At 51.2% G+C, this 27,647-nt stretch overlaps 1 protein-coding gene across 1 annotated transcript in view; it reads left to right on the top strand.

Moving 5' to 3' along the window:
• The first annotated feature begins 11,474 nt into the window (after positions 1 to 11,474).
• The window catches only part of TMC3 (transmembrane channel like 3), a 35,538-nt gene continuing 19,365 nt past the window's right edge, over positions 11,475 to 27,647 (top strand). Inside the window, exons 1-8 of the mRNA XM_059418457.1 lie at positions 11,475 to 11,560; positions 12,738 to 12,884; positions 16,630 to 16,705; positions 21,556 to 21,637; positions 24,570 to 24,676; positions 25,404 to 25,502; positions 25,607 to 25,749; positions 27,074 to 27,221. Coding sequence (XP_059274440.1) covers positions 11,475 to 11,560; positions 12,738 to 12,884; positions 16,630 to 16,705; positions 21,556 to 21,637; positions 24,570 to 24,676; positions 25,404 to 25,502; positions 25,607 to 25,749; positions 27,074 to 27,221 — 888 coding nt within the window. The remainder of the gene's footprint in view (positions 11,561 to 12,737; positions 12,885 to 16,629; positions 16,706 to 21,555; positions 21,638 to 24,569; positions 24,677 to 25,403; positions 25,503 to 25,606; positions 25,750 to 27,073; positions 27,222 to 27,647) is intronic.

Below are 27,647 nucleotides of genomic sequence, written 5' to 3'. Positions count from 1 at the left end.
CTCCCCTGTGGCTCCCGCCGCATGCGGCTGTGCATCCAGGGGCCCCCCAGGGAAGCCCTCCCCTGTGGCTCCCGCCGCATGCGGCTGTGCATCCAGGGGCCCCCCAGGGAAGCCCTCCCCTGTGGCTCCCGCCGCATGCGGCTGTGCATCCAGGGACCCCCCAGGGAAGCCCTCCTCTGGGCGCACTTAGAGACCCTGCTTCCTTCCTTCCTTCCTGCGGCTCTGCCGTCTCGAACCGTGACCCCCGTGGTCACGGCCAAAGGGGACAAGACAGGTGGACGGGTGTCCCCAGCTGTCACATGTCTGGTTCTGCGTATGACACGTTTTACTTCCGCTCACGCATCATGAGAACCAGGCACAGGGCCCGGCCAAATTGCAAAGGTGCTACAAAATATAGTTTTCTCATGTGTCCAGGAAAAACATAGGTGGCTGAGCCCGGTTGCCCCTTTCTTAGTGTCTATAACTGTTGTCATTATCAGGATGATAACAGAGGTCTGCTAGCATAGTTGTAGATATAAGTGTGGGGGCACAAACTACCCAATTAAAAAATAGGTAAATTGGTTCCTCCCCTAACGACACAGGAGGTCTTCAGTCCACGCTGCTGTTGTCTTTATTAGGTACCCCCATACCACTAGTGTAAGCACGTAGTTCGAGCAAAAGAAATGTCAAAAAAAGCAGAAGCAGGAGACATTTGGGGGTGCCTGGGGGGCTCAGTCAGTTAAGCGGCTGCCTTTGGCTCCGGTCATAATCTCAGGGTCCTGGAATCGAGTCCCGCATTGGGCTCCTTGCTCGGCAGGGAGCCTGCTTCTCCCTCTGTCCCTCCGCCTGCCTGAGCTCTCTGCCTCACTCTCAGATAAATAAAAACTTAAAAAAATAAAAAAAAGGAGACATCTAGAAAGGCAGCTCAGAACTTTGACACTATTATATTCTTAAAAATCCTTTATTTTAGAATACTTTCAGAAAGATGGATAAGTTGTGCCGGTAGTCTAGGAAGTTCTCATATATGCCACACCCACTTTGTCCTGTCACTAGTCTCTTACATCTGGATGGATCATCTGTCACAATTAACGAACCAATATGGATATACTGTTATTAGTTAAAGTCCCTAATATATTCAGATCTTCTTGGTTTTCACTGAATGACCTTCTTCTGTTCAAGGATCTCATCCAGGATCCCACATCTTATTCATGCATTATTTCTTTTTGGACTACTCTTGGCTGTGATCATTTTTCAGACATTCCTTGTCTTTGAAGACTTTGATAGTTCTAGGGGTTTTGGGTCAATGTATTGTAGAATGCTCCTCCCCTGGGATTTGTCTAGTGTTGATCACAATTGCATGGGGAGCAATGAATTCAAAGACTACAGGAATCATTCTTATGGCTTATGACTCAGGGTTAAGACTGTGTTCACTTTTGTAGGAAAATGTTGACCCATCTTCCAAGGTGGCTGCACCATCATGCGTTCCCACCACCAAAGAATGAGCATTCCTGTTTCTCCACATCTTCACCAGCAATTGGTATTGTCAGTTTTTTGGATTTTAGCCTTTCTAAAGATTTTGGAATGCTATCTCATCATTGCCTTAATATGTGTTTCCCTACTGATGAATGATGTGGAGCATTTTTTCATACACTTACTTGTATAAACCATCTGGGTCTCTTCTTTGGTGAGGAGTCTATTCAGGTCTCTTACCTATTTTTAACTGGGTTGTTTGTGTTCTTATTATTGATTTGTAATAGCCTTTTGCATATTTGGGGCACAGATCCTTTACCACATATATGTTTTGCAAATGTGGTCTCCTGTCTGTGGATTATACTTTCCTTCTCTTACCACTGTCTTTCCCACAGCAGAAGCTTTGATTTTAATAAAGCCGAACTTAACAAGTGTTTCCATCCACAGATCATACTTTCAGTGTTGTATCTAAAAACTCATCACAAAACCCAAGACCATGTGTGCTTTCTCCTTTGTTTTCTTCTGGAAGTTTCGTTGTACTGCATTTCACTCTTGGGTCTCTAATCCCTTTTGCATTAATTTTGTGAATGGTGTAAGGTGTGTTTCTACGTTTATTTTTTTTATGTATGAACATCCATCTGTTTCATCACCATCTGTCGAAAAGACTGATCTTTCTCCAATGAATCGCCTCTGCTCTTTTGTCGAAAATCAGTTGACTCTGTTTCTGTGGGTCTATTTCTGGATGTTGTTCTGTCCCATTAATCTGTACATCTGTTCCTTCACCAGCATCGTGCTCTCTTGATTTCCATAGCTCGTAAGTCTGGAAACTGGGTAGAGTGAGGCCTCCAGTTTTGTTCTTTGGTGTTGTGTTGATTAGTCCAGATCTTATGCCTTTCTATATAAACTGGAGAATGCATTTATTGGTACATATAGAACAGCTTGCTAGCATTTTAGCTGAGATGCTGTTGAATCTGTAGGCCAGTTTGGTAAGAATTAACATTTTCGTAATAATGTGTCTTCCAATCTATGAATATGAAATATCTCTCCACTTATTTAGATCTTTTATTCCTTTTGTTAATTTTACAGTTTTTCACATACAGTTCATTTATCTATTTTGATATATGTACACCTAAATATTCCCTTATTTGGTGCGATCATAAGTGGTATTGTTTCTTCAATTTCCAACTCCAGTTAGTCATTGCTGGTATACAAAACGCTTCTGCGTTTTTGTCAGGACCTTGTGTCCTGCAACCTGGCTATCCTCATTTGTCAGTTCTCTGGCTCCAGAAAATAATAATCAGATGCATGGGTAGAAACTTTAGAACGATGATTTCAGATCCATATAAAGAAGGATTAATGATGAGGGCAATCTGCAGATAAGTGGACTGCGTCAGGAGAAAATGATCTCTTAGCCCCTGATGTGTTCAGGCGGGAGCCACAGAATCACAGAGGGAAATGTTAATGATGTTCCCATACCAGTAGAGGAATTCCAGTAAAGGCTCTGAGATCCCATCTTCCCTGAAGACTGTACCTACCACGCTGATGGAGAAGCTAGAAGAGAAAGGAAGGGCGTGCTTACTAAATACGAGCTCACTTCCCAGTCTCTGCTAACAGAGGGGGGGCAGCACTGTAATCAATGAAGAGGCACTCATACGTTTACTAATATCAAGTTCAGACGCTTCGAGATTTCTCATTCCATTGCAACTTCAAACCCAAGCTCTGGAAGGGGGCCAAGGCTTGGTCCTTCTCTCCCCTCCCCATTATCACAGACCTAGAGATGCCTCCTCGAGAAACCTATGTCTAGAGCAGTTTTCCTGCGATTCCAGGAATCTTCCTGCAGGTAAGGCTGGGAAAGGGTGTGATTGGTCGGGCTGGGGGCCTAAGCTTGGGGGATGGAGCAGGTGGGGTCAGGAGAGAAACGGGGCAGCAAAGGGAGGAGACCTGGGGAGAAGGGCTCCCTTTGGGGTTCTGCCTGGACAGACACACTTAGAGGGGGACAGTGGTGAAGGGCCATCTGTGTTTGGTTATGCGGGGTTCCAGGAAAGTGTGGGGGACCCAGATCCCACAAGCAGAGGAGAAAAGGCGGTCCTCGTGAGACGATCAGGCCAGCGGGTGAGGCAGGTTATTTGGAAGGACAGTCCCACTGCCTAGACGGAGGGGACAAGTTTTGAGGCCCAAAGGGGACTGATGTCACAAGTTCCTGAATGGCAGACTGAAAAAGAGAAATACCGGCTTCTTGTATTGAGGATGGCGGGGGGCCAGGCGGGACAATCCAAGCTTAGGACTCACAGTCGACCCAAGCCATGACTCCGAAGAACAGACATCAGACCCCAACCCCAGTTACCTCGGATGGTTTCCCATCCCCCCGCGTCCCCCGGGGCTCGCGAAGGGACTGGCACGCTGTCGATGTCAGGAAATGCTGAGCACGGGATGAATTATTGAATGCGTGAGGCTCGTGCTTAATTGGCGAGGGGGGTGGTGGCTCACTCCGAGTGAGGCTTGATGGCTTCACTTGACTTTCGTCCAACACATCTCCCGGACGCTAGGAACGCACCGGGCGAGAAGCGTGTTAGGTTCCCTGGATTGCCAGACCTACACCTTGGACTCCAGCTCCTTCCAACTGTGTCTTCTCAGGGCCTGGAGTCTAAGCATCCACGCACCATCCCCCCACCCCCAGGCCCTGCAGGTGGTTAGGGGCCCAAAGGTATTTCAGTCTTGAATGGCTTATCCGTGTCCCTCTGCCAGCCGCCACCATGCCTTCAGAGCAGGGATTTACCTTCCAGGGCCCCAACAAAGCAACACTCCTTTCTTCTCTTCTACCCTCTAGAGTTCCAGGCGTCCACCCAGCTGAGAGGGCGCAGACCCCCTCACTCTGGCAGAGCGATCACTTTGAATTACAGGAGCCGGAGAAGCCGCAGGTGCCAGAAGGACCCTCTGTGCCCCACTTGTTCCCAGGTAAGACACAGACATTGTTGCTTCGTCACGATTCCCGACCCACAGCCCAGACCCCTTTGTCTTATCAACTCCACACAAATGTATTGCTTTTTTTGACTAAAAGGCATAAAAGCGTCCTTCTCTGAGCACTTCTGCAGCTGCTCATTCTCCTGCAAAGATGCTTGCGTACGTGCAAAAATTCGGTCAGAGGTAAAGGCTTTCCTCCTGTTAATCTGTCTTGTATCAGCGGAGTTCTTGAGCCGAGCCAAAGCCCCAAATTGTGTGAAGGGAATGTTTCCTCCCTCCCTAGCACGACTTACCATGCTAGCACTCCTCCTGGTCTGCTTGTCAACCCGCCAGGCCCACGTGGCTTTAACTAAGGAGAGGGTCGTGCATTTCTTTTTTTCTTTTTTTTTCATTTCACCCCCAACGGAGTGCACAGGACTAGGCACAAGCCAGCCTTCAATGATGAATGTGGTCATTGGTTCCGTACCTTTCCAGCACCTTCGCTCATACTCCCTGACCCCGACGTGCCAGCTCATACCAGAACCGGCCAAGCCGGGACGTCTCTTTTGGCCTTGACATTTGGATTGGAGGGGACAGAGCAGAAAGGCTATGGACAAGAGGAGGGGACTAGAACAAGTTTCAGTGAGGACGCCAGAGGGTTTCTGCCGGAAGGTAGGAAGGACAGGAAGGGGTCAACCCAGCTTTCAGAATAAGCCATCTCAGATTTTAGCCAGCGGAATGTTGTTCATGCTTTCCTCCCATTTCGGTGAACGGCCGTCTCCACTTTACGACCATTCGGAGATCATTGGAAGTCCATTCCGTAATTGTTCTCTTGCTAAGCTTCCTTTATGCAGAAAAATGATAATGTAGTTAGGAGGCTTTCAAAAGTCCTGGGGGAAATTAATTTGTTTACAGGATGGTGTATCGTATGGTTAAACCAACAAGGAGAAGCAGCGGTCGTTTCTCTTCTCCGCGGAGCTGAAGGGGGGCTGAGTGGAGTTGCTAGGCAGGTGATGTTCACGGGGTCCCCAGGAGCCCCGCCATGGCTCTGTCTCCCACTGTCCCCACCAGACAAATGTCCCAGCACCATTCATTGGAGCATTCTCCAATGCTCCCCACCACGGCTCCTCACAGCTCCCCACCCCCACTGATGTCTGTCTTCCCAGGACTGATGGTTGCTGGGCAGACAGACGTCCCTTCTGCACTCAGTCCTGTTGCTTCTTGATCTCACCCTCCTGAACCTTCTCTCTCTGCTCTGCCACCACCCAGTTCCCGGCACTCGGGAGTTGTTTCTTCTCCCTGAGCATTGAAAGGGAATCACAACCGCATTCAAGCAGCTGGCGGGGAGTGGTTAAGTCTCAGTGCCCAGAAGAAAAACACAGTCAACGTCATTCAGCTATAGGCCTGTGTCACCGGGCCGCACCACTCACGGCCGAGGGTCTCTGCTTGGGACAGTGTTTGATGGCACACTGACACGTCCGTCGCACGTGCCGACATCATCACAGGTTGCAGACCAGCAGCGTAGAAATGTAGTAAGTCCCCATCATAACCAGTGAGGGTCTGTCTTCCTTTCAGAACTTTGAGAAGAATACCACTTACCAAATGTCTCCTCTTCCTGCAATCAGGCGGGGACCACATGCTCGGTTTCACGGTCCTGGCCCTTTGGACGGTCAGCCGGCTTCCCCGTGAGCTCTGGGAAGGAAATCCCTGTGCCTCCGAGCCTTGGCTGCCTCCTCCCCTCGCCCACAGCCGACCACCATGAGTGCAAACACCCGCTTGGACTCCGCACGGGTGATCGGCCTCCGCTCGGGCTTGTCTGTCTGCTTTTCAGAAGGAGGAAGGCATTTCTCAAAGTCTCACTCGTATAGACGGGTATACTGAAGGGAACACAGAGCATGGCTCTCCTGGAATTAACAAGTAGCTTCGCAACACACCGTACACGAATCCGGTCCATTGTCAGGAAATAAATAATTTCAATGCCATTCTCATCAGCTTTCCTGCTGAAGTTAAAATAAGGTTGATGATCGTGAGAATGACGGTCGTAACAATGGTTCGGATAAAATGACTGAGCTCAAACCATTGCAGCCGAGCTTTCATAGTGGGGTTGGAATGTTAATACGATCAGAGACACAACAGTAAAACCTACCTGTCAGTTTGGGACTCTGACCACGTTCCAGGCACTGTGCTAGACCCATCGTCCACACGAGCATCTACAACCTTACAAGGTCACTTCCGGCCCACAGGAGGGGACGTAAAGGCTCGTGGACAGTCCGTGACTCCTCCAGGGTAACCCAGTCGGCCCACAGTGACACAGTTATTAGTGACCAGAATTTCGTGCTCCCAAGGTCGTTGCAAATGATCTCAGTTGACGAGTTGGAGTCTTAGGAGAAAAAGAACAAATGATAGACTCAATTTTTTCCATTCATACACGTTTGAGTAAATTCTGTCTTTGTTAGACAAAGACGTAATACACAAACCTTTGTTTTCAGCTTTTGTGCAAAAGTATAAAATCCGTGATTTGTAAAGAAGACCCTCGCGACCTTTGTATGTACAGTATTTTACGATGAGAACAGAACTCACACGTGAACCCTCTTTCTGGACGCACATGGGGCAAAACTGAACTTTCCTCTTTAAAAATCAACAGAGATGTAGATAGACCTGGGAAAATTCTCTTTAATCACAAGAAAGGAAACAGAGTTCTAGAAGAAAAACGGGGCGGGGGGGGGGAGGGCTTTCAGGTTGTTAAGTCTTGCTTGGGGGAAGTAAAGTAAGTGTTAAGGGAGAAACTGCTTTGCACTTTAAGGAAAAGGGCTTCAACCGGTCATTATAAAACAGGAAAGGGTATGTCAAAACAGCATGAAGAGGGATGTCCGTGAAACTGAGGGGAAAACAATGGAGATAAGAAAGCCACACGCAGGCCAAGGCGGGACCCTGGTTCGCCTCGTGGTCGGGTGGTGGGTGACAAAGACACTCCGTCGGACCCGCCCAGCTGTGTGGACCTGGCCCGCAGAGGCTCTCGGGCCCGTTCTCCGCCGTCTGCTCCCCCGCATCTCCACAGGGCCCTGGAGAAATGCCGGCAGGAGGCTGCCCTGCCCAGAGACGGCGTCCGCTGGGCTTTCTACTCGTCCCCGAATATTCGGGAGCCCGCAATCTGAGAATCATTAAAGAGGAATCACAGCCAGATCTTAAGTGCCTCCTTGATGAGGAGCTCAGCTGCTTGCTTTCATCCGACGTTCGAGCAAGTTCGATTCTGTTTTTCGTGTCCCAGGATGGGGCATGCATTTCGATGGCGTTCTCTACACAAAAGGCCTTCTTTCCTCAAGGAGCCACGACCGCAGAGCAGCACGGGGCGGGGGGGGGGGGGGGACTCTGGAACTTGTGTCTCGACGGCCACCCGTCTGGCCATCAGCATCTCGTCTGCAGGGAGTCTGTGGGGTGTGGACAGTCCGTCTTCACTGGGGTGTGGGAGGCCACCGAGGCCAAGACCAAGCCGGCCCCCCTCCGCTGTGTGAGGACAGGCTCATGGGCTACATGAGTCACCGCCCAGCACGCGACCCCGGATGGAAATCTCAGGGTGTCTGCTCAGTTTCAGACTCAGCCGCAGCCGCTGCGTGCGTGAGAAGCTCCCCACCAACGAACACCCGCTCCGAGTCTGACTGATTCGGTTGTCACCCAGAGAAGTGGAAACAATCATTTCCTGAGGCCCCGGCCTGCATCGCCTCTTTCCGACCCAAAACGGAGCTCTCGACTTCAAAGCCAAAGCTTCAGAGTCCCTGAAGCAATATCCTGGGGCTGTGGGTATGTCTCCGAGACAGAAATGTCTCTCTTAGAAAAGGCAGAGAGGAGGACTTGATGCCATTGAGAAGAGAGGCTGGCGTGGCCCGAGGGACGCCTACCTTCCTCGGAGATGCGCTCAGGGGCATTGCTGTCTCTGAACAGAACTCCCTTAGCGGGGGAGAATATCATTTAATCGATGACATAGGTTATGAACATTTTTGTTCCTGTAAGCTAAGCCTCTGACCGTTTCTATTAGGACCTCCTGGGATGTGTAACCGGATGAGCTGGGCTCTTCCCCCGCCCCCGCTCAAAAGGATTTGTAGGTTCTGCAAATAGGTCTTCTAGGGCTCCTTCTCTCCCTCTGCCTTCATGACCTTGCTTTTGCCCCCACAAAGATTCTAAAAGCAGTTGGTCTAGAAACAACAGTTTTTAGCTCACTTTGACATTGGATCGTCTCTGGGGTTTTACGTTTCCAACCATGAGCATTTGAGGGGCTTGTCGTCCTTCTGTCTGCAGACGCCGATCTAACACCCAGAGCCCCTGAAACCTCTGATGAAATCGCCAGAGGGGGTGCAACGCGCAAAAGGTGATTGACCCCCCTCGCATTCTGGAAGCGGCACCCCCCATCTGCACTTCCTCTGCCTGCCCCCGGGAGCCTGTGGGCCCTGGGGGAGAGAACCAGCACGCCAAGTGCCCGGCTGCTGTGGGGGAGGAGCAGCAGCGAGCCGCAGCTAGAACTCACTAGAACTCATCGCCAGGATGGGCGGCAGGTGGACCTCGAAGGGAGTTTTAAAAAATCAGATCACGGAAGCCAGAGGGAGACCACAGACAAATCTGACCGCATTAACAACTCATGTTTACTGGTAATAATAATAATAAACCATTAAATCCACATACAGGGGAAGAGAGCGACTTCAGCTTGACAACATGACAGTATTTTGTAATGATTCTCCCTTTGATCCAGTCAGTTCACTTCTGGAAAACTAATTCTGAAGAAATGATGGGAAAAGCCCAAAAGTCATTAGTGGCAAAACCAAACCAAACCAACCAAACAAACAAACAAAAACACGTGGAGAGATAACATGATGTTTGAGAAATGGCGCAACATTTGAGTCTTTCGTGTTCTAAATAGAATACCCACTAAATATTGGTGAGACACATCCACAAACAATTGAAAAATAACATGGAAATTGCTTTAGATACGAAACTAATGGAAAGTCAGAGATGCACATTTATATTAAAACCGAAAAATGTATAAATAGTCACGGCACCCAGGAGGCTCAGTGGGTTAAGCCTCTGCCTTCGGCTCAGGTCATGATCTCAGGGTCCTGGGATGGAGTCCTGCATCGGGCTCTCTGCTCTGTGGGAAGCTTACTTCTCCCTCTCCCTCTGCCTGCTGCTCGCCCTCCTCATGCTGTTTCTCTTTCCCTTTCTCTCTCTTTCTGATAAATAAATAAATAAATAAAACCTTTAAAAAACGAAATAAATAAATAAAATCTTAAAATGTGCATGCACACACGCACACACGCGTATCCGTACACATACATATACAGGGAAGAGACAAAAATGTTCAAAATGTTAATGCAGAAGGACCTTCAGAAAAAGTAGGATGAAAAACATCTTTGAAATGCTCAGAAATAATCCCTTAGGTAAAGATCTCTAAAAGAATGCAAAAAAAAAAGAAGATGGGGGAGAGGGTTGGGTAGAAATAATCATATTACGTGCACTATTTTGTCGGTCTGACAAGCGCAGATGTTGTGCAGTGTTACCAAACAGAGCATCAGACCACATGGCCCCGGGCAAACTGGCAGACAGGCGATCTGGTCTCCCAGCCCACCCTCCCACCGCCCACCGGGGATCTGCTCTAGCACCGGCCTCTGCTTCATTCCCCTGCCCTGAGCTCTAGGTCTGAGCACACCCTCTGACAGTCCCTGAGCCTCAGGACCCTTGCTAGGGCTCCAGATTGCCTTTGGCCCTCCAGCCTGGGGCAGACTTTTAAGAGCTATCTCAATTAAAAGAAAAAAAAAAAGAACGATCTAATTGATTTGCTAATGAGTCAACGGAGGAATCCCTACAGGGGAGAAAACAGCCTGTGCCCAGCCCCTTACCTAGAGCTGCCCTTGGATGTGTCTCTTTCTCTTGCCCGATTGCGTGACACCTGCCTGCCGAGTCTCTAGGACACTAGACGGGCTGCTCCGCAGAAGTGGACCTTTCTGTTCCAGTCCTGCGCCTTCTTGTTCCGTGAGTCCAAACTGCAAACAGGCCGTTTTGTGTGTCAATCAGAAAATAGAGTTTTATATCATGAAACGGTGGGAAAATCCTGGATTTCGGGAGAAATGTTTCGGTAGAGAATCCCAGTGAATGACTGGAGAGGGGAACGTGTGGGTGGGTTCCTTTCTACCTAGGAAAGCCGCTGATGTGTCCCCCAGGAGCAGCCCGACCTGGGTACCCCCTCTTCCAGCCACAGCAGGTCTGTTTTCAGAACCCGTCGTGAGCCTCGGCTCTCTCCAGTTCTTGTCTATGAGCCCAGGGGGCCTCGTAAGCCTCCTCACCCCACGCCGCAGTAGGATTATCCTGCTGATTAACAGGGCCACACTTAGAAAATGTAAACTGTAAGAAAACGTTACTTTGAGTCTTGTCCATATCACGCTGAAATAGTTGGGGGGCGTGTCCTTATTTCTGAAATGTGCTTATAAACGATGAATAGATAGAGATAGAGCAGAGAGGGCAGAAGGTCGGCGACCCCTGGTCCAGGCTGGGGAGGAGGCAGTGCTCCTGCTGCAACCTGGGCTGGGGGGTGGGATTCGGCTTCTGTCCAAGCGGGAAAAGAAAGTTGAGAAAAAATTTAAGTCCTCTCCGGGACTTTGCCATGCGAGCACAGGCAAGGTTCTTACTGCAAGCCTCTTTCTTGAGCGGTAAACACGAGAGAGCAAAGAAAAACATCTGTGCCTGCATTCTATTTCGTGAGCACCGGTCACAGGAAGAGACAAAAGGCAGTTTGCAACGCGCAGAGCCCCGCTGGGTGTGAGGGTCACAGACGTGAGGATCCGGGCAGCACCTAGCGGTCCCTCGCTCAGCCTGGCCAAGCCTCCCGCCCAGACTCCAGCCAATCTGAGCTGCCGAGGCCACCTTAGCATTACATATGCACACAGGCCTCCTTGGCAGGGGACTCGCTGCAGACGCGCACTCCTGCTCCTGAGAACCGGCGAGACCAGCACCGAGCAGCTCCCCAGCAGAAGCCTCCTCCGTGGCAGGAGCGGACCCCTGAGGCCGGCCCCAGAGGTCACTGGCAGTAGGTCAGCCCCCCCATGAAAGCTTCCAAGGCATGTCCGCGCCACCGAAGCCGGAGGAACACCGGCCAGCACTACTTGTACCAGGAGTCCCTGCTGCTCAGGTGAGTGGGTCCCCGCCCTCCGCCCGCAGAGAAGGCAGGTGTGTGGAGGAAGGGGGGGCCGAGTCCCCAGAGCCCTGCTGCAGCTGCCCCAAGGACAGAGCCCCCAACCCACTCCCCACGCCTTCAGAACGGACCCAGAAACTCCCTTCTCCGGGCTTTTGTACCGCGGGGCTGGCCACCTGCTCATTCCCCGGGGGACCTGAATCCAAGCTACCCCAGCCTGGCGGAGCCCACGGGCGTGCGCTCTCCGTTTCCCCTCTGTTGACTCGGTCGGCAACGTCAAGCGAGAGCCGGAATGCATCCGTCCGAGTAAATGAGGTGTCTGTCGGAGCGGGCTTCAGGCTGGGAAGAAGGGGGTGGGGGTAGTGCTGTTCGAATCCGTTAGATATTTACAAAGGTATATTAAAACCTCCATTAATTTGGAGAAACTGGAGAAAATTCTCCTCTAAGTAAAAACCGTCTGAACCCGGGAAAAGCAAAGGAACAATTTTGTCTCACTTGTTGAGCCAAGACCACAGCACTCCCCTCGTGCTGATCAGCCGTCGTCGGGTTAACACGGTAATTGTTCCCGGGAATAGATGCGTCCACGTGTAGAACACGGTTCCCCTACACAGTAACTCCTGCCCTGTGGTATCTGCCACGTAAACCTGTTCGGCTGCAGTCTCGTTTCTAGACGCTGCTGGCCGTTCTGCCTCCACTGTCCCGGTTTGAGAGAATGGAAGTGAGCGCACAGGGAGGGTCTCTGGAGGGCAGCGTGTGGCTTTGCTTTCCGTTGCCTCCAGAGCTGGGGGACAGGAGGAGCGCGGGCTCTGAAATGAGCGGGTGATCTCGATCGGCCTGAACAGAGTTGCCCATCCGAGATGTGGCTGCTCAGGAATTGTTCATCAGCGCCCTCTTGTCTCCTTCTGTGGTGTCCTCTGAAGACACCTTTCCTCCAGGGAAACCATTTTTTTTTTTCATGGACCCATCAAAGCAGCAGACTCCGATGGGTGTCCTTCCGGGGTTGCCCGAGGTTGCCAAGCTCTCCCTCTGCCTCCCTGGGTCCCTGTCCCCTGACAGGTACAAACCTCACACAGACGACCCTGGGGCAGCGAGGGGCTGACCGTGCCCCGGGCAAGCGCTTTGCTGGAAGCAACAGCACTAATCAGATTTCCTCCTTCATGCCCGATCCATTCAGCAACCTGGATGACAGCTTGAATGCTGAGGAGGCAGGGGACAGCGCTGATCCAGAACAGATCTTCCAGAATATCCAGTTCCAGAAGGATCTCATGGCGAACCTTCGCTGCAGACCTTGGACCATGGGCCAGAAGCTGGGAGCACTGAGGTGAGGGCTACGGCGGCCGTTTTTGATGATTGCGAATACGCTTCCCACGCAACCACCCTGACCTGCCCACGGAAACAAGCACAGAGACCCACGTGAGGGTGGCGGGTGGGCGCCTCAACCTGACTCGGAGATGTCACAAGGGCCTCAGGGTGGCCAGGATCTCTGTGAGGGTCTGTGTACGAGCGTCTGGGTTTGTGTGTGTGTGTGTGTGTGTGTTGATGGAATTGGTGGTTTTCTACCTCGTTTCAAACACTAGATTTTAGAAATCTAAAATCCCCCTGCTGGGCGGTTACTCCCTCTGGGGGGAGCCAGACTCTATGGGAAACCAGAAAACCATGCTATCGAGTCGCACTACAGAATCCGAGAGAGAATTTGGAACAGCTGAGGAGTGGCCGCTAGGTTGCGAGTTGCTGACCGCCACCTCCCAGTCCTCAGCTGAGCGATGCTGGGTCACTCTCTTAATTTCTTGGCCACTTTCTTTCTCTTTAAAGTTGAGGGGATGGGGCAGAAAGGCACCTGCCATCTGCTTCCAAAAAAACGTGCCCTGTTAGGCAAGCAGGTGTGTGTTGAAGACTCAGAACCCCAGATGGCCCTGAGAGCTGCCCCATCAGAACGTGTGGGAGAGACAGCCTATGTTTTTAACACACATTCAGGTAGATTCTTTCACTTACTGAAGTTTGAGATCCACAGAGAGGTCCGAGGTTAAACGGATGAGCAGCGACAGTGCCCCCACTGTCTCGGGTATGTGGAAGTCACGCCCCCGCCCCCGGGGTCCTGATGGACGGGGCAGAGGGAGTTCACTGCATGGTCTTAATGAGCTACTCTGACCTGTCAAAGGGACCTTCCTGGAGAGACAGGCAGCAGCCCCACTGACCCGGCGCCCCACGGAGACGGATCGGAAGCTCGTTAGCGCCCCTTTCCCGATGCCAAGCACACAGCCCCTCAGGCTTCCCATTGGACTCCCATCAGAGCATGGCTTTGTCGGCTTCCCCGGCAAGCAAGACGCAGTGGGCCCCCCAGGTTGGTTCAGCAGATGGCTAAGGGCACCTGTCGTTTCTAGTCTCAGCAGTTTCTGGCTAACCCTCCCTGTCTGCTGTTGGCTCCCACCCTGTGTGTGTTCCCTTGGGTGAGGACAGCAATTTCAGATGGAAGATTGATTCTCAGAGATGTGAAGTGACTTACCCCAGGACACACAGCCTCTGAGAGCTGGCCCTGAGCTTTATTTAAAGCCAGACTTTCTGACCCTGACTCCGATGTTCTATTGAAATACTGGAACTCAGCCAAAAGAATCATGGGGACAATTTATCCAATAACCAAAAATAAGTTGTGTGTTGTATCCAAAATTATTTTTAAGATTTTATTTATTTATTTGACAGAGAGAGATCACAGGTAGGTAGAGAGGCAAGCAGAGAGAGAGAGGGAAGCAGGCTCCCTGCCGAGCAGAGAGCCCGATGCGGGGCTCGATCCCAGGACCCTGAGATCATGACCTGAGCCGAAGGCAAAGGCTTTAACCCACTGAGCCACCCAGGTGCCCCCAGAATTTTTAAGAATCATGCAGAAATGCTCCTGCTGATTCCTGATCACTGCCTAATAGGAGTCACCAGTATTTACTAATTAGTAATTAATGATCATTAATTATTAGTATGAGACTGAGGCTTTTCAACCTGCAGGCAGAGCACAGAGAATGATAACCGTCCCATCAAAAGGGCAAACCAGGCCTTCGGGGCTGATGCCTGGCCAGGGGCTCAGCCTGGTGACAGCCTCCCCCCCCCAGTTTCCCTGGGCCACCAGTCAGGCTCCCGGAGGAGGCTCGTCCTCTGAGCACCTCCGTTTATCATTCCCTGGTCCCCACGTCTCCTCCCTCATCACCTTGAGAAGCTACTGGAGCAATGCCTCCCTCATTGGACTTGCTGAGGCATCTGGAAAGCACGGTGACCACTGAAGCCTGACCGTGGGGGGAGCCAGCGAGGGGGGCCGACGCCGAGGAGAGCAGGGAGCCCTCGCTGAGTCTGGAGCGACAGACACCTGTCTGGGAGGGCATGGCGCTGGTTCATGGCCCTTGCAGGGAAGCAAGTGGCGGGACCCTTACGTCAACATGGGTCTGTGTGGGGGTCTGGGCGAGGTCGTCCTCTCTGGAAGCCCAGGTCCAGGCCCACCCTCGCTCATACTCTAACCGCCGCCGCCACTCTCTCCCAGTACTGTCACCTCGGGACCCCTTCACCCTATTCGTTAGGGACTCTTTCTACGCAGCGACTCTGTCTACGTACCTCTGTGTCCTGCTCTGCTTGGCCCAAGGCAGGGCGCAGAAAATGTTTGCAGGAAGAAAATTGTAGACAATGAGATGAAACTAATTATTCCGCTTGTATAGGTCTCTGCCTTTCAGCTGCCGGGCAGGGTAGGACATCAACCCTCACCCTCGCCTGCAATTTTGGTTCTGACCGGGATGAAGCCAGGGCATGGGCGGGGCCGTGGAGCTGGGATGATGGCAGGGAGGGCACAGCGCCCCAAAACCCAGCAAGCACTCTGATGAGCTCACGTCTCACTCGGGGGAAGGGAGCCCGCTCGTTCCTGCGTCTCTTAGGGAAAGGCTCAGCCGCGGTGGGTATTGCTAAGAGGCTATTGGGGTGTACATGTAAGACCTCCCTTGCACGAACGGGACAGACTCGAGACCGAGGGGCTCCAAAGAACCAAGCCCTTCAGCACTGAGCATACTCAAGTGGAGGGGGCTGGCCACCCGTCACGAGGGTCTCATCAGCTCATTGTCTGAGGAGGTCGCCTTGAAAGTGACATTCACCTCTAAGCGTCCTTGACTGCTGTCCCTCCCACGGGTGCTGATGTTAATTGTCTAATCCGGCTACTCCTGTAGGTGTGGATTGAACCACTTATCCCAGTAAATTCAGTGTGTTTCAAGGATCAGCCCACCGAGGAGGTCAGTTAGCGTGCTAGTAGTTGGTGTAGGCTGAATCGGGTTCTTTGTGGCCATGTAGACAGCACCCTTTCCTCGAGGCAGGACTCGTAGGCTCGATCTGACTTTCTCTTCCAGAGACGAGGCCGCAGGAGGAAGGCTGCTGAGGTTAAGGGGAGGGGTGAGGCCCCCTAGTGCTGCTGCCAGGAGCCCCCCTCCCCTGCCCCTACCTGCTCACGATTGATTCCCAGGCAACAATCAGGGAAGGGCTTTAAGAAATTCATTGAAACTCATTTCATCATTGATTCATCATTTTCTAAGAATTTAATCCATTACATTTTTTTTTCTGAAAGATTTTTTTTTTTCAGCGTAACAGTATTCATTGTTTTTGCACCACACCCAGTGCTCCATGCAATCGGTGCTCTCCCCAATACCCACCACCTGGTTCCCCCAACCTCCCACCTCCCACCCCTTCAAAATCCTCAGATTGTTTTTCAGAGTCATAGTCTCTCATGGTTCCCCTCCCCTTCCAATTTCCCCCAACTCCCTTCTCCTCTCTAACTCCCCATGTCCTCCATGCAATTTGTTATGCTCCACAAATAAGTGAAACCATAAGATAATTGACTCTCTCTGCTTGACTTATTTCACTCAGCATTTTTTAAGAGCGCTTTCTGGTTGCTGGAGGTCAGGAAAGGAACAATTTGCCGTGGAAAGCCTCGCCTTGCCGTGGCCACTTCTCCCTCACCTTTTGGCCGCCCGCTCCTGTCGCACTTTGGCACATTTAGCCAAGATAGCGGGTAGGATAAGATTGTGCTCACTGGCGTGTTTTTGTCCTCTCAGGCAAGCGAAGGAGATTGTGCTGAAGTTCGAAGGGCGGCTGACCAGGACCCGCGGCTACCAAGCAGCTGGTGCCGAGGTGAGAGCCTTCGTACGCGGACACCCCCATGCCCTCTTATGGTCTTGGGGCCGGGAAGTTGCGAGCCACTGCTCTGTCACTGCACACGGGCTGCACCAACAGTCACAGCAGCCATGGAGAAGTGCTGCGAGCTGCAAGGTCCCCGCATCCCAGAACCTGGAGCCTAGTCCGGGATGTGGTCACCTACTGATGGGACACGGCCCTGGGGCAGCCTAGCTCATCCGAGAAAGGGCGTCTTCCCCTGATAAAATGATCTAGCATCCTTCCTGATGTGCTCCCATCCATACCTGTGGGGTTTTGTTTTTTTCAGTGCACATCTTGTAATGAGTAAGTTCCAGATAAATCCCAACGCTCACTTTATAATCCAATGCTAAGGTTTTTGTCTGTTATTTTTTCCATCCCGTTCCTTAAAACTAAATTTTAGTGTATATTGAAGTTATCTGTCTGGAGAGATGTTACAATAATTTTCATAAATGTTTAGAAGGCAAGGAAAAAACATGCCCTTAGTATCTTTTTTTAAATCTCACATTCCAGTCACTGAATATATAATTTTCACGGAGAGGATGTGTAGTATACAAGCCTTTCTCTTTCTTCTTTTTTCACTTAACCCCACACATAACAGAAGGATTTTTCCATGTTGCTCCTATCATGTTCCATGACAGACAAACGCATATTAACTTAATTAGTTATTTGTCTGCTGCTGAATATTTAAGTTGTCTGTAGTTTTTCATTATCATTACTAACCCTGCAAAGACTATCTTTGCACATATTGCTTTTCCTACCTTTTATTTGTTTATTTAAAATATATATTTTAGTTATTTATTTGAGAGAGAGACAGCACAAGCAGAGGGAGAGAGAGCCCATGATCAGGGAGAGAGGCAGAGGGAGAAGCAGGCTTCCTGCTGAGCAGGGACACTGACTTGCAGCTTGACCCTAGGACCCTGGGATCGTGGCCTGAGCCGAAGGCAGACACTAAACAGACTGAGCCGCCCAGGCGCCCCCTTTCCCTATCTTTTAAAATTTCTCTCCTAGGATAAATGCCAGAACTATAATCACTATAAAAAAAAATGTCATTTTTTGGCTCTTGATAAATATTAATAAATGATTCCTCAACCCTTGATAGTTGATCTTGCCATACATGACAAGTTTATGATTTTCATAATATTCTTTCAAATACTGGATATTGTATTTTTTTAAACTTTGTTATACTTGAACAGACAAAAGCTGACAGATGCCCTTTTCAGATTTTCTGAAACAGAAAGTGTTCTTCCTGAAGTTTTCCTTAAAGCTGACCACAAATTTTACATACCTGAAAAATTATAAAATCTCAAAGGATCCCCAAGGTCCTGCCCTGGCTGTCCGCTCACTTTCCTCAGACCCTGCCTAAAAACTCGAATCTAGTCCTAGGACCAAGATTACCCATGACTGCTCACGCCCGTCCCACGATGATGTGGCTTACAGATGAAATACAGAAAAAATTATCTTTTGAATAATTAGCATATGTGCTCCCTCCTTTTTTTCCCTGCGTAGTATGAAATGCTGTGGGAAAACTGGAAGGTCCTTCTGTTGGGTTCAGACAAACTGTCATATATCAGAGTGAAAGTTACCGCCACTTTTGGTCACAGTGAGACCGGTGTCTTCACACTGTGCTCCTCCCCCGCCCCACATTCAGAACTCTGTTTCTGCACCTTATTTTACACTGGAAATGCTATATTTTTATATGAACAGCTGGGGACCAGCATCTGCTCCCGCTGCCGGGTAGAGAAAGCCGAAGGCGTCTAGCCAGCGGCGTACTGCCTGCAGCCCGTCTGTATATCATCCTCGGTTTATACCCCGAAGACGGTTAAATATTTTCCAAATAAGAAATTTTGTGAGCTCCCCATCCTCTGGGACTCCCAGCACTGAGATCCTGTCTCCACTCAGAGCAGCCGCACAAGGCATCCTGGGGTGCCCTCCCCCGTTTCCAGCCCGCATCCCCCGTTCACGTGGGTCTCCACTCGACTCCAGCTCTTTAGGGACGGTCTCCCTTCGGCACCAGCACGTGTCCGTGCTTCTGAAGGAAACCCGGTGTGAGCGTGTGGGACCCCTGGGATCGGAGGAGTCACACCGGCACGAGTCAGGACGCCCAGGTCCCTCTGCCATTGGTTCCTGGACCCCACTCCTGGAGCGGGGTCAAATGGGTGCATTTGGACATTATTTGACTTTGGCTTTCATGTTTGATTCTCAAGGTTCCTTCTGGTCCTAGTAGTCTGTGTCCTTGTGTCTCACACGATACCAATGAAGGAGGTCACCGTTCCCAAGAGCCTCCGTGATGCGATTGGGCACCTGCCCATGATGGTATATAGACTCCGCGAGCTCCTGGCAGGTCCCCCGGCTTCCACGTACCGTCTCCTGCTGTCCAGGCTCTTCCACAGTGACCTGCTCACGCCAGCCCTTACTTAAAATAATGGTAGATGAGAGAGAGAGAGATAAAAAGATACAAACACAGACAGATACATGGACACATGGATACACAGATAGATACACAGACAGATACACAGATACATAGATGCGCTTTCATCACACTAAGAATTAAATCTAAGTCCTTCCCATGACCCACCTGATCTGGCCATTGCTTACCTATTAGATCTCCCCTCTCCCCCCTCCTCCATCCTCTATTGTAAAACACAGACGTGTTTTAACATCTGTGCTAACTCACAGACGTGACTGGGCTGCCCTGCCCTCCTGGACAGCTTCTCTACCAACTTATTCTTCTTTGAAACATCAATTCCTTTTCATTCAAGCCTCAGCTCACATGTGACCTCCCCACATGGACCTCTCCTGATCCCCTTGTTTAGAAGAGGTTTTCCTCCTCCTGATGGACGGTGCCCCCCTGTGGCACTGACTCGTCCACTGCTTCTCTCTGTCTACTGGACGTAAGCTGTGCAGCAGCTGACATCTTAGCTGTCTTGTCCATTTGCAATCGTGGTACCGGAAACACACGTAGGTGCTCGGTACATGCTCTGAATGAACTCATTTTTCACGAACTGTAGTATGTGTTGTTAGAGCATCTTTATTCCAATATGTACAGGCCATCCCAAAAAGGAAAGAGCGAGCTTATTCTTTCTGATGGCCAGTAGCCCGAGCCCACAATTAAGACCTATTTCCTCCAAGCCCAGCTTTTGTTTTGTCTTTGCGTTGCTCTTAAAATCTCAAATCGTTTCAGAGTTCCAGGGCTTTCCCTAGAGATGCGGGGCAAACAGCAGAGAAGTGTGTGTTCCCTGCCCTACTGAGTCTTGCCATCAATAAGTCATGTTTTTCCATCTCATCTACCTCTAGGAAGCTCCTGTGGGAAGCTAGAGTAGACTTGCCTCACCAGCGTGAGTGTTGAGGGTTCAGGGCCCTAGGAGCTGCATTGGAGGCCCCCAACTTCCTGAATGAGCCCAAAAGGCAAGGGGAGGAGGTTTTGCATCTCTTACCTCCAAAAATTGTTCTGCATTAGTGTGTTCGGGCATTGACATTCTCATTGAAATTTAACCAAAATTTAAATTGAAAAAGGAGTTCTGCCTACCTCTGAGGGAATCCTGTTTCTCATGCAGACGAGGAAATTGAATCCTAAAGAAAGAAAATCCCTTTTCGCACAGTAGGATAGCAGTGGAGCTGGAACTCCGGTGTGGGGCCCCCACGCGGGACCCCTGATACTTCGGGACGTCATTCGCAGTGGGCTAGAGACTCAGAGCTCTCCAACGCCAAACCCTGCTTCTGCGTGCTACAGGGCATGAATGAGCAAAAGCTTTGATGTCCCCTGCGTGCCACGGCATGTGCACCATGGGGAAAATCCCAAGGCAACAGGAGACAGGCTGTGATCAACGTGACAGGGTTTCCATGTGGGGGATTTACAGGGAGAAGGATCTAGTTCTGTCTCCCGAGAAGCCGGGTGAAACACTATGGGCGTGGCTAGGTCTGAGCTGGGTCTGGAATCCGGCTCGGAGGATGAGCAGTTGCACCGTCTGATAAAACTCGAACAGCTTCTCATTTACAAGCAGCCGTTCTGGCCTGAGCAGACACATTCCCGAAGGACAGTATCACGCGCGTCTGCCTCAGGACCACATGGCGTCTCTGGGTTCAGAATGCTGTAATCACATTTGCGAGCTTTCCTTCGGCAATGAGATCATTGGCTTTCAACACGAACCCAGATTGTTTGTGTGTTAAGAACGAGCAGCCCGCCAGTCCTGTGGGGAGCTGACCCGGGGAGGGCACGTTCTGCTTTATTCTCCTTGGAGGAAAAAGAAAGAAAAATAAGGATTTTGAACTCTTGGCAAATGCATCTTAAACACACAAGATGAATTTCCAGAGCTCACCGCTGGCAGCAGTGGCCAGGAGCGAGGGTGGGAGACAGACATGGTCGCAAGACGGGAGGCACACGAGGGTCTCTCATTCAGCGACTGCTCTAGACTCCTTGTCCCCCAAACAAGGCACTGTGATCCCGGGGGGACAGTTTCCTGGTCACATGGATTCCTGGACCCCACTCCTGGAGCGGGGTCAAATGGGTGCATTGGGACATTATTCCTCAAGTAATTTCGGGCGCTTGTTTTCGTGTCCGGAGCAGGAACCGGAGGAATAAGGCAGGTGCAACCCTGGAGCATGAGCCTCGTACAGACAGCACAGCTCAGAGCCTGAAGCAGGGCCTCCTGCACAGAGGAGAGGAGGAGGCTGCTTTGGCCCTCGTATTGCCCAGAGTCCTGCAGAGGCGTGATTGAAGGCATCAGACAGTGTGTGGGAGCCCGTGCTCCACTCGGGACCTTAGCATCCCAGGGTCACTGCCACGTGGACCGCTGTGAAGCTCTCTAACCCTGCTCTCTCCTTTTCAGCTCTGGCGGAAGTTTGCACGTCTGGCCTGTAACTTCATGGTCATCTTCATTCCCTGGGAGATGAGGATAAAGAAAATTGAGAGTAAGTGTGGGCGCTCGGGGGAGTGTGGCGGGGATGGGGTGCCCGCAGCCTGAGAAGGAGGGGCCGGGCCTCCCGGGGCCCACAAGGCGCCACGGGGGCCATGCGGACATGATGTGGAGCGCGGCTGGACGTGGGACCGTGGGGGATGGAAGACATCGGTCCCACCGCGGCCGCCAGGACGGCAGCAGCCCCACATCCCTGCGGCTCTGCTGTCCCGGCCTTTCCTTCCGAAGTCGACCCGGCGCGGACCCCGAAGCATCAGCTGAGAAACCGTAGGAGAGTGGGAGGGTCTTGTGTGTGCCACGGCCAAGCAAACCCCGCAGCAGTCCGCGCTTTCTCAGACGCAGTAGGGTCAGCTCCGAGAGCATGTTCGGAGAAATAAGTAAGTCACGTTCACAGCGTAGTCACGAACGTGTAGACACAGCACATACACCATAACGCACAGCGCACGAGGCCAGGGATAAACCCAACAGTGAGCCTACAGTGAAGAAAACTGGAAAACTGGGCCACGGGCTGTTTAAAAAACCTGTGAAGAGACACAGGAGGACGTAAGATTGGAAGAGGTGGATTCCCTCAGTTTGGAGAAATCTCATGTCAACTTTTTGTTCTCCGTGAAATGATCGATCACGGAAGAAGCCCATCCAAAAGACTCACCTAAAAAAAAAAAAATCTTTTTACAAAGAAAAACACAAATGAACTTGCATAAGAAATGTTCAAAGACATTGTAAAAACCCTAGAGCCGTGGAAAGTGGAGCATAGCATCATAGATGGTTCTGGAACAGGTGGTTTCTCTGTTGTAGTGAAACCCTTCACCGTGAGGCTCTGGGAGTTGTTACAGGAGATAGGGAGCCACTCGGAATTATAAGAAACGATAGAGCACGGAAGGCGACCCTGTCTGAGAGAGGACAGGAGGACATCACCAAGGAAAGGAGCACTGTGTTTAGTGACCTGTAGAAGAAATCGTGCATACCTACAACAACAAAGCTAAAAGCCCACAAACGGAGAGAACACAATTTTCAGCATTTCAATGGAAGTTAGCAGTTTATTTATTTTTTTTTCCTACACAGTGGGTGGGAATGCACATTGCAACGGGCATTTCTAGGGGAAAGGTACCATTTGTAACCAAAGCCTTCCTAATGTTTGTGCTCTTTGATGAAACCCTCCCACTCCCTAACAACCAGAGAGAGGAGAGCCACAGCAAAAGCAGCGTGCCAGGACCCAGTGGGGACCCCACCCAGATTTCCTGGCTGGTCAGGCTGTTCCTGGCTGCTCTGGGTGTCAATGCTGTGACTCACCGCTGTCCCCTTTCCTGGAGAATGGTCCTGGGCTTGCACTGTTGCAGCAGTTGGGCTCACATCACCTGCCCTGCCTCCCGGGGGGGGGGGGGGCCGAGGGAGGACCTAGACGGAGGGAGGGCCTGAGCAAGGGGAGTCCAGTCGGGGTCCTCGTGCAAAGTGGACCAACTGTGTTGTGCAATTTGCCTTCTGGGATTCCCCAGGGATCTGGAGAAGCCAGGTCCCCGCAGAGACCACAACCTCGCACCCATCCTGACCCTTCAGCTCTCCCCCGCACCTGCCTGCCCCTTCCTCCCTCCCGCCCCCCTCCCCACTCCCTTTCTCCAGAGTGGGGTCCCTCCCTTAGGCTCTGCTTCTAGGAAACCTGCCCTTGGAGGGAAATTATTTATTGCAGACTTATTTCCCCTAGTGAATCCCCTACCTAGCAAAAAGTCAGAGGCTTAAGTCTCAAGCAGGTTAAATAAATTATGGAAAATCCAGTTGAAGAAACAATAAAATTTATTTTATAGAATATTTTTTGTATGAGAAAACACGTACAATATATTAAAAACTCAAGATACATATTGTAGAGAGATGCTGATTTTATACCCAAGATCTATGCATACAGAATAAGAATGGGGGAGCACACTAAAAGTTTACTAGAAAGTCATTCTAGTAGTGATTTTAAATTAGTGGGCTCAGAATAGGTAAGTTTTGGTTTTCCTTGTGATGCTTTGCATTTTTCTAGTTATTATGATAAACATAAGCTAAATTTGAAGTAAAAATTCAAGAGGTTTCTTTTTCTAAGGATGATACAAATCACCCACGTTCTCATCTAATCTCGAGGCTCCCTTAGTTTCTTAGTACACATTTGGTCTCGAATACATTTTCTTTGTTTTATTTATTTATTTATTTTAAATATATATTTTTTAAATTTATTTGACAGACAGAGATCACAAGTAGGCAGAGAGGCAGGCAGAGAGAGAGAGAGAGAAGCAAGCTCCCCACTGAGCAGAGAGCCCGGTGCGGGACTCGATCCCAGAACCCTGAGATCATGACCTGAGCCGAAGGCAGCGGCTTAACCCACTGAACCATCCAGGTGCCCCACTTTCTTTATTTTAGAATAAAATAGATATATAGAAAAGTTTAGCTATATGGAAAAGTTGTTAAGTCCCTGTGATTCCTTCCCCCAGTTTGCCCTAACATTAACCCTTAGCAAATTGCTCTATTTCCAAGTAAAAAAATTAAGACAAAGTAATTTGAAGAGAAATCGTTGAAATTCTCAAAAGGACACACAATGAAAAAAAAATAAAAACACATCTCCAGTTCTCAAAAGATGCTGATTCTTCTGAACAAAAGTGAAATGTGAATTTGACAAGTATTTTAGATGACTGTGTCATAAGGGAAATGATTAAATTAGGGGCTTTTTTTGTGTGCTTATACGTGGAAAGACTCATGAGCCTCTTGGACTATTTGGGGGGATCACCCCGATTGGTACAATCACGGTGTTCTCCGTCTTTGTCCTGATACACAAAGGATCGCAGGGCTGCGGTGCAGAGAACTTTGCTCTGTGCGGATTTGATACTGTTCATTCCGTTGTTGCCGTGTTTCACTGTTCTTATCATCCGGCCTTTTTTTTTTTTTTTTTTTTTTTTTAGGTCATTTTGGATCTGGTGTTGCCTCCTACTTCATATTCCTCAGATGGTTGTTTGGAATTAATATTGTGCTGACGATAATGACAGGCGCTTTTATTGTCATTCCAGAGGTAAGAGCGAGTTGGGGGGAAGTAGGAAGCCCTTTCGTTGGAAACGGGAGACGGGCGTGCAGCCACTATCCTCATGGGAAGGATGACCCGTGAGTTCAAGCAGGACACAGCTGACCTCTTCCGTGAAGGGCCGGGTAGCCAAGAGGGGAGGCTTTGGGTCCCACCCGTGCAGTCCCCCGTGCAGCATGAAACATGATACGCGAGCTCATGATGGTGTCTGTGTTCCCGTCGAATTTTATTTACGGATATTTACGGATACGGGTTTGACTGTCACATCATTCCTAAGTGTCCCGATGTATTCTTCTGCTTTTGATTTTTTTTTTTTCCAATCCATTAAAAATGCAAAAACAATTCTTAGCTCTTCGGCCATGCAAGAGGAGGTGATAGGCGGAGTCTGGCAACCAGGCCAGCTCGCCGGCACCGTGATAACACGGAAGCCGCTTCTCAGCTAAGCTTCGTCCTCACGAAATAAATGGGGCTATTTCCCGTGCAGAAACCCAGTGACCTCAGAAAGCCGCCTGTAGAAGCCCAGGGAGAGGACTCCCAGGAGGGCTGATCAAGCAGGAAGCTCGGCCCACGCAGGATGACTGTGCCCTCAGTGAGGATCTAGCAGAAAGGCAGCCGCTAGAGACCCGGGCCATGCAGGGATCTGGGCATCCGCCGCCCCTTTTCTTCTGGTCCCCTCCCCGCCCCAGAGGATCACAGGACATCCTGTTTTCTCTACCAGCTCATCGCAGGCCAGCCCTTCGGAAGCACGGCCAGCAAGACCATCCCCAAGGAGCACGTGGCGGCTGCACAGGACCTGGACACCGTCTGGTCCCTGGGGGTGAGGCTGAGGCTTGGCCGGGCTCTCATCTCCAGGGAGGGCTGACCAGGCGGCGAAGTTCCGGAAGCCGGGGCGGGAGGTGACGCCGGGTGCTCTCTTGGCAGGGTTACCTGCAGTACTCCGTGCTCTTCTACGGCTACTACGGCAGGGAGCGAAGAATCGGAAGGGCTGGTTACCGGCTGCCCTTGGCCTACTTCCTGGTGGGGATGGCCGTGTTTGCTTACAGCTTCATCATCCTCTTGAGAAAGTACGGCTACTCCGCCTCCCTCCGTATGCCAGGGACGGTATGAGGGATTGCAGTCTGGTCGGTGATGGGTACGGGTCAGCCGTAGCTGGACCCATTCTGCAGATGAGGAGACCGAGGCTAAAAGAGATATGCTCATTTTAACCGACACGCATCCCAACGTTCACTGCTTTGTGCCAGGTTCTGGGTCGGGTCTGGAGAGACAAGAATCACGTGGGCTTGGCAGCTAGCGTAATTTCAGGAGATTTAGTCCTTGTGCTCACAGAGACAGGAACAGCGTGGTCTCAGTGACCAGAGGGTGCAGAGAGCAAAACGTGGTCCTTCAACTGTACGTATGCCTGCAACCTAGCTACAAGCCCTGCAAAGGCCAGGCTTATCTGTACCGTGATGGGGTTTGCACAGCCAGTTTCTCACCGAGAGGAGGCACACTGGGTGGAACACAGAGTGGCTGGGGGCCAGGGCTCAGGCACCATCCCCACACGTTCCGGGCTTCTGTATTAGAGTTGGTTAATTGCACGGATGGGCAGGCTCTGAGCCGGGGGAACGCAGCCCTCCCTGCCTGTTGCACCTGCTGCTTCTGTCTGCTTCCTGGATGTCCCCATCACCCGCCCCGTGGGGCATCTTAGCCCAGTGCACATACAAGTGCTTGGGGTAAAAAAAGACCATTAGCATCGTCATCCCCATCAAACCACAAAATTCCAAGGAGGTACACGGGGTCCTGGGGGCCTTTGGCTCACAAGAAGCTTTCTCAATTAGCTTCTGTGTGTGTGTATGGGGGGGTCTCAACACCCCACCTGTAAGACAGACCGTTTGCTACTGTTACAGTTTAGGGACAGATGGAGGCAGGCTCAGGACAAAGAACTATGGAGGGAGAAGATAACCAGGGAGAGACCGTCTGAAAGACGGGGAGCTTCCACCTGAGGGGGGCGCAGAGCCCTGCCTTCTGGTGCATCTGAGCAGCACCACGGGCTGGAGGGACCCTACTGGCGCCCTGAGGTGGGGTCGCTGCCCCTCCACGGGCAGGGCCTCCAGGAAGCTCCAGGAGAGTTTGATTTCACAACCAGGCTGCACGGCGATGGGACAGGCTAGACCCCCCAACCCCAGGCGCACACAACTCAGGGACCTCCTGGCCACCACAGCATTGAGTCTGCTTGTTAAATGGGCTTACCCCACAACCGTCCAGTGCCGTATCCCCATGAGGGGGGCTGAACCCAGCCCGCTCAGTCTCCTTCACACCAGGGCCCTGCAAGGATGGGCGGCAGCTCCGGGCAGACAGGACCCAGCCCGACCCTGCTCTCACGCTCCCGGCCCGGCCCCTCTTTCACAGGATGGCTAAGAACTCCCGCACCAGCCTGGCCAGTGCCTCCAGTGAGGACTACACCTTCTGCTGGCGGGTGTTCTGTGCCTGGGATTACCTCATCGGCAACCCAGAGGCCGCCGAGAGCAAGACCGCGGCCGTCGTGAACAGCATCAGGGTGAGTGGGCACCATGGTGGGACGGGGTTGTCAGGGCTCCTGCCACCAAGCCGTGGCCCTCACTGCGGAGCCACAGGGCCGCTGCAGGCATCGGCAGTCCCCCCCCGCCCCCGGCGCTCCCTGGGCAGGGCACTACCAATCCCATGGAGCACAGGAGCACAGGAGCACAGGAGCACAGGAGCACAGGAGCACAGGAGCACAGGAGGAGACACTGAAGAACTCCTTCTTTTAATTCTTTCACTCTGCCCCCCTAAAATTTCAATTGGTGTATTTTTTTTTAAAGATTTTATTTATTTATCAGAGAGAGAGGGGGTGAGAGAGCAAGCACAGGCAGACAGAATGGCAGGCAGAGGCAGAGGGAGAAGCAGGCTCCCTGCCGAGCAAGGAGCCCGATGCGGGACTCGATCCCAGCGTCCTGGGATCGAG

Source organism: Mustela nigripes, chromosome 13, assembly GCF_022355385.1.
Source record: "Mustela nigripes isolate SB6536 chromosome 13, MUSNIG.SB6536, whole genome shotgun sequence".
In the NCBI taxonomy this organism is placed as follows: Eukaryota; Metazoa; Chordata; class Mammalia; order Carnivora; family Mustelidae; genus Mustela; species Mustela nigripes.
The sequence above is the reverse complement of the archived record's forward strand: the minus strand, read 5'-3'. Positions and strand labels throughout refer to the sequence as shown.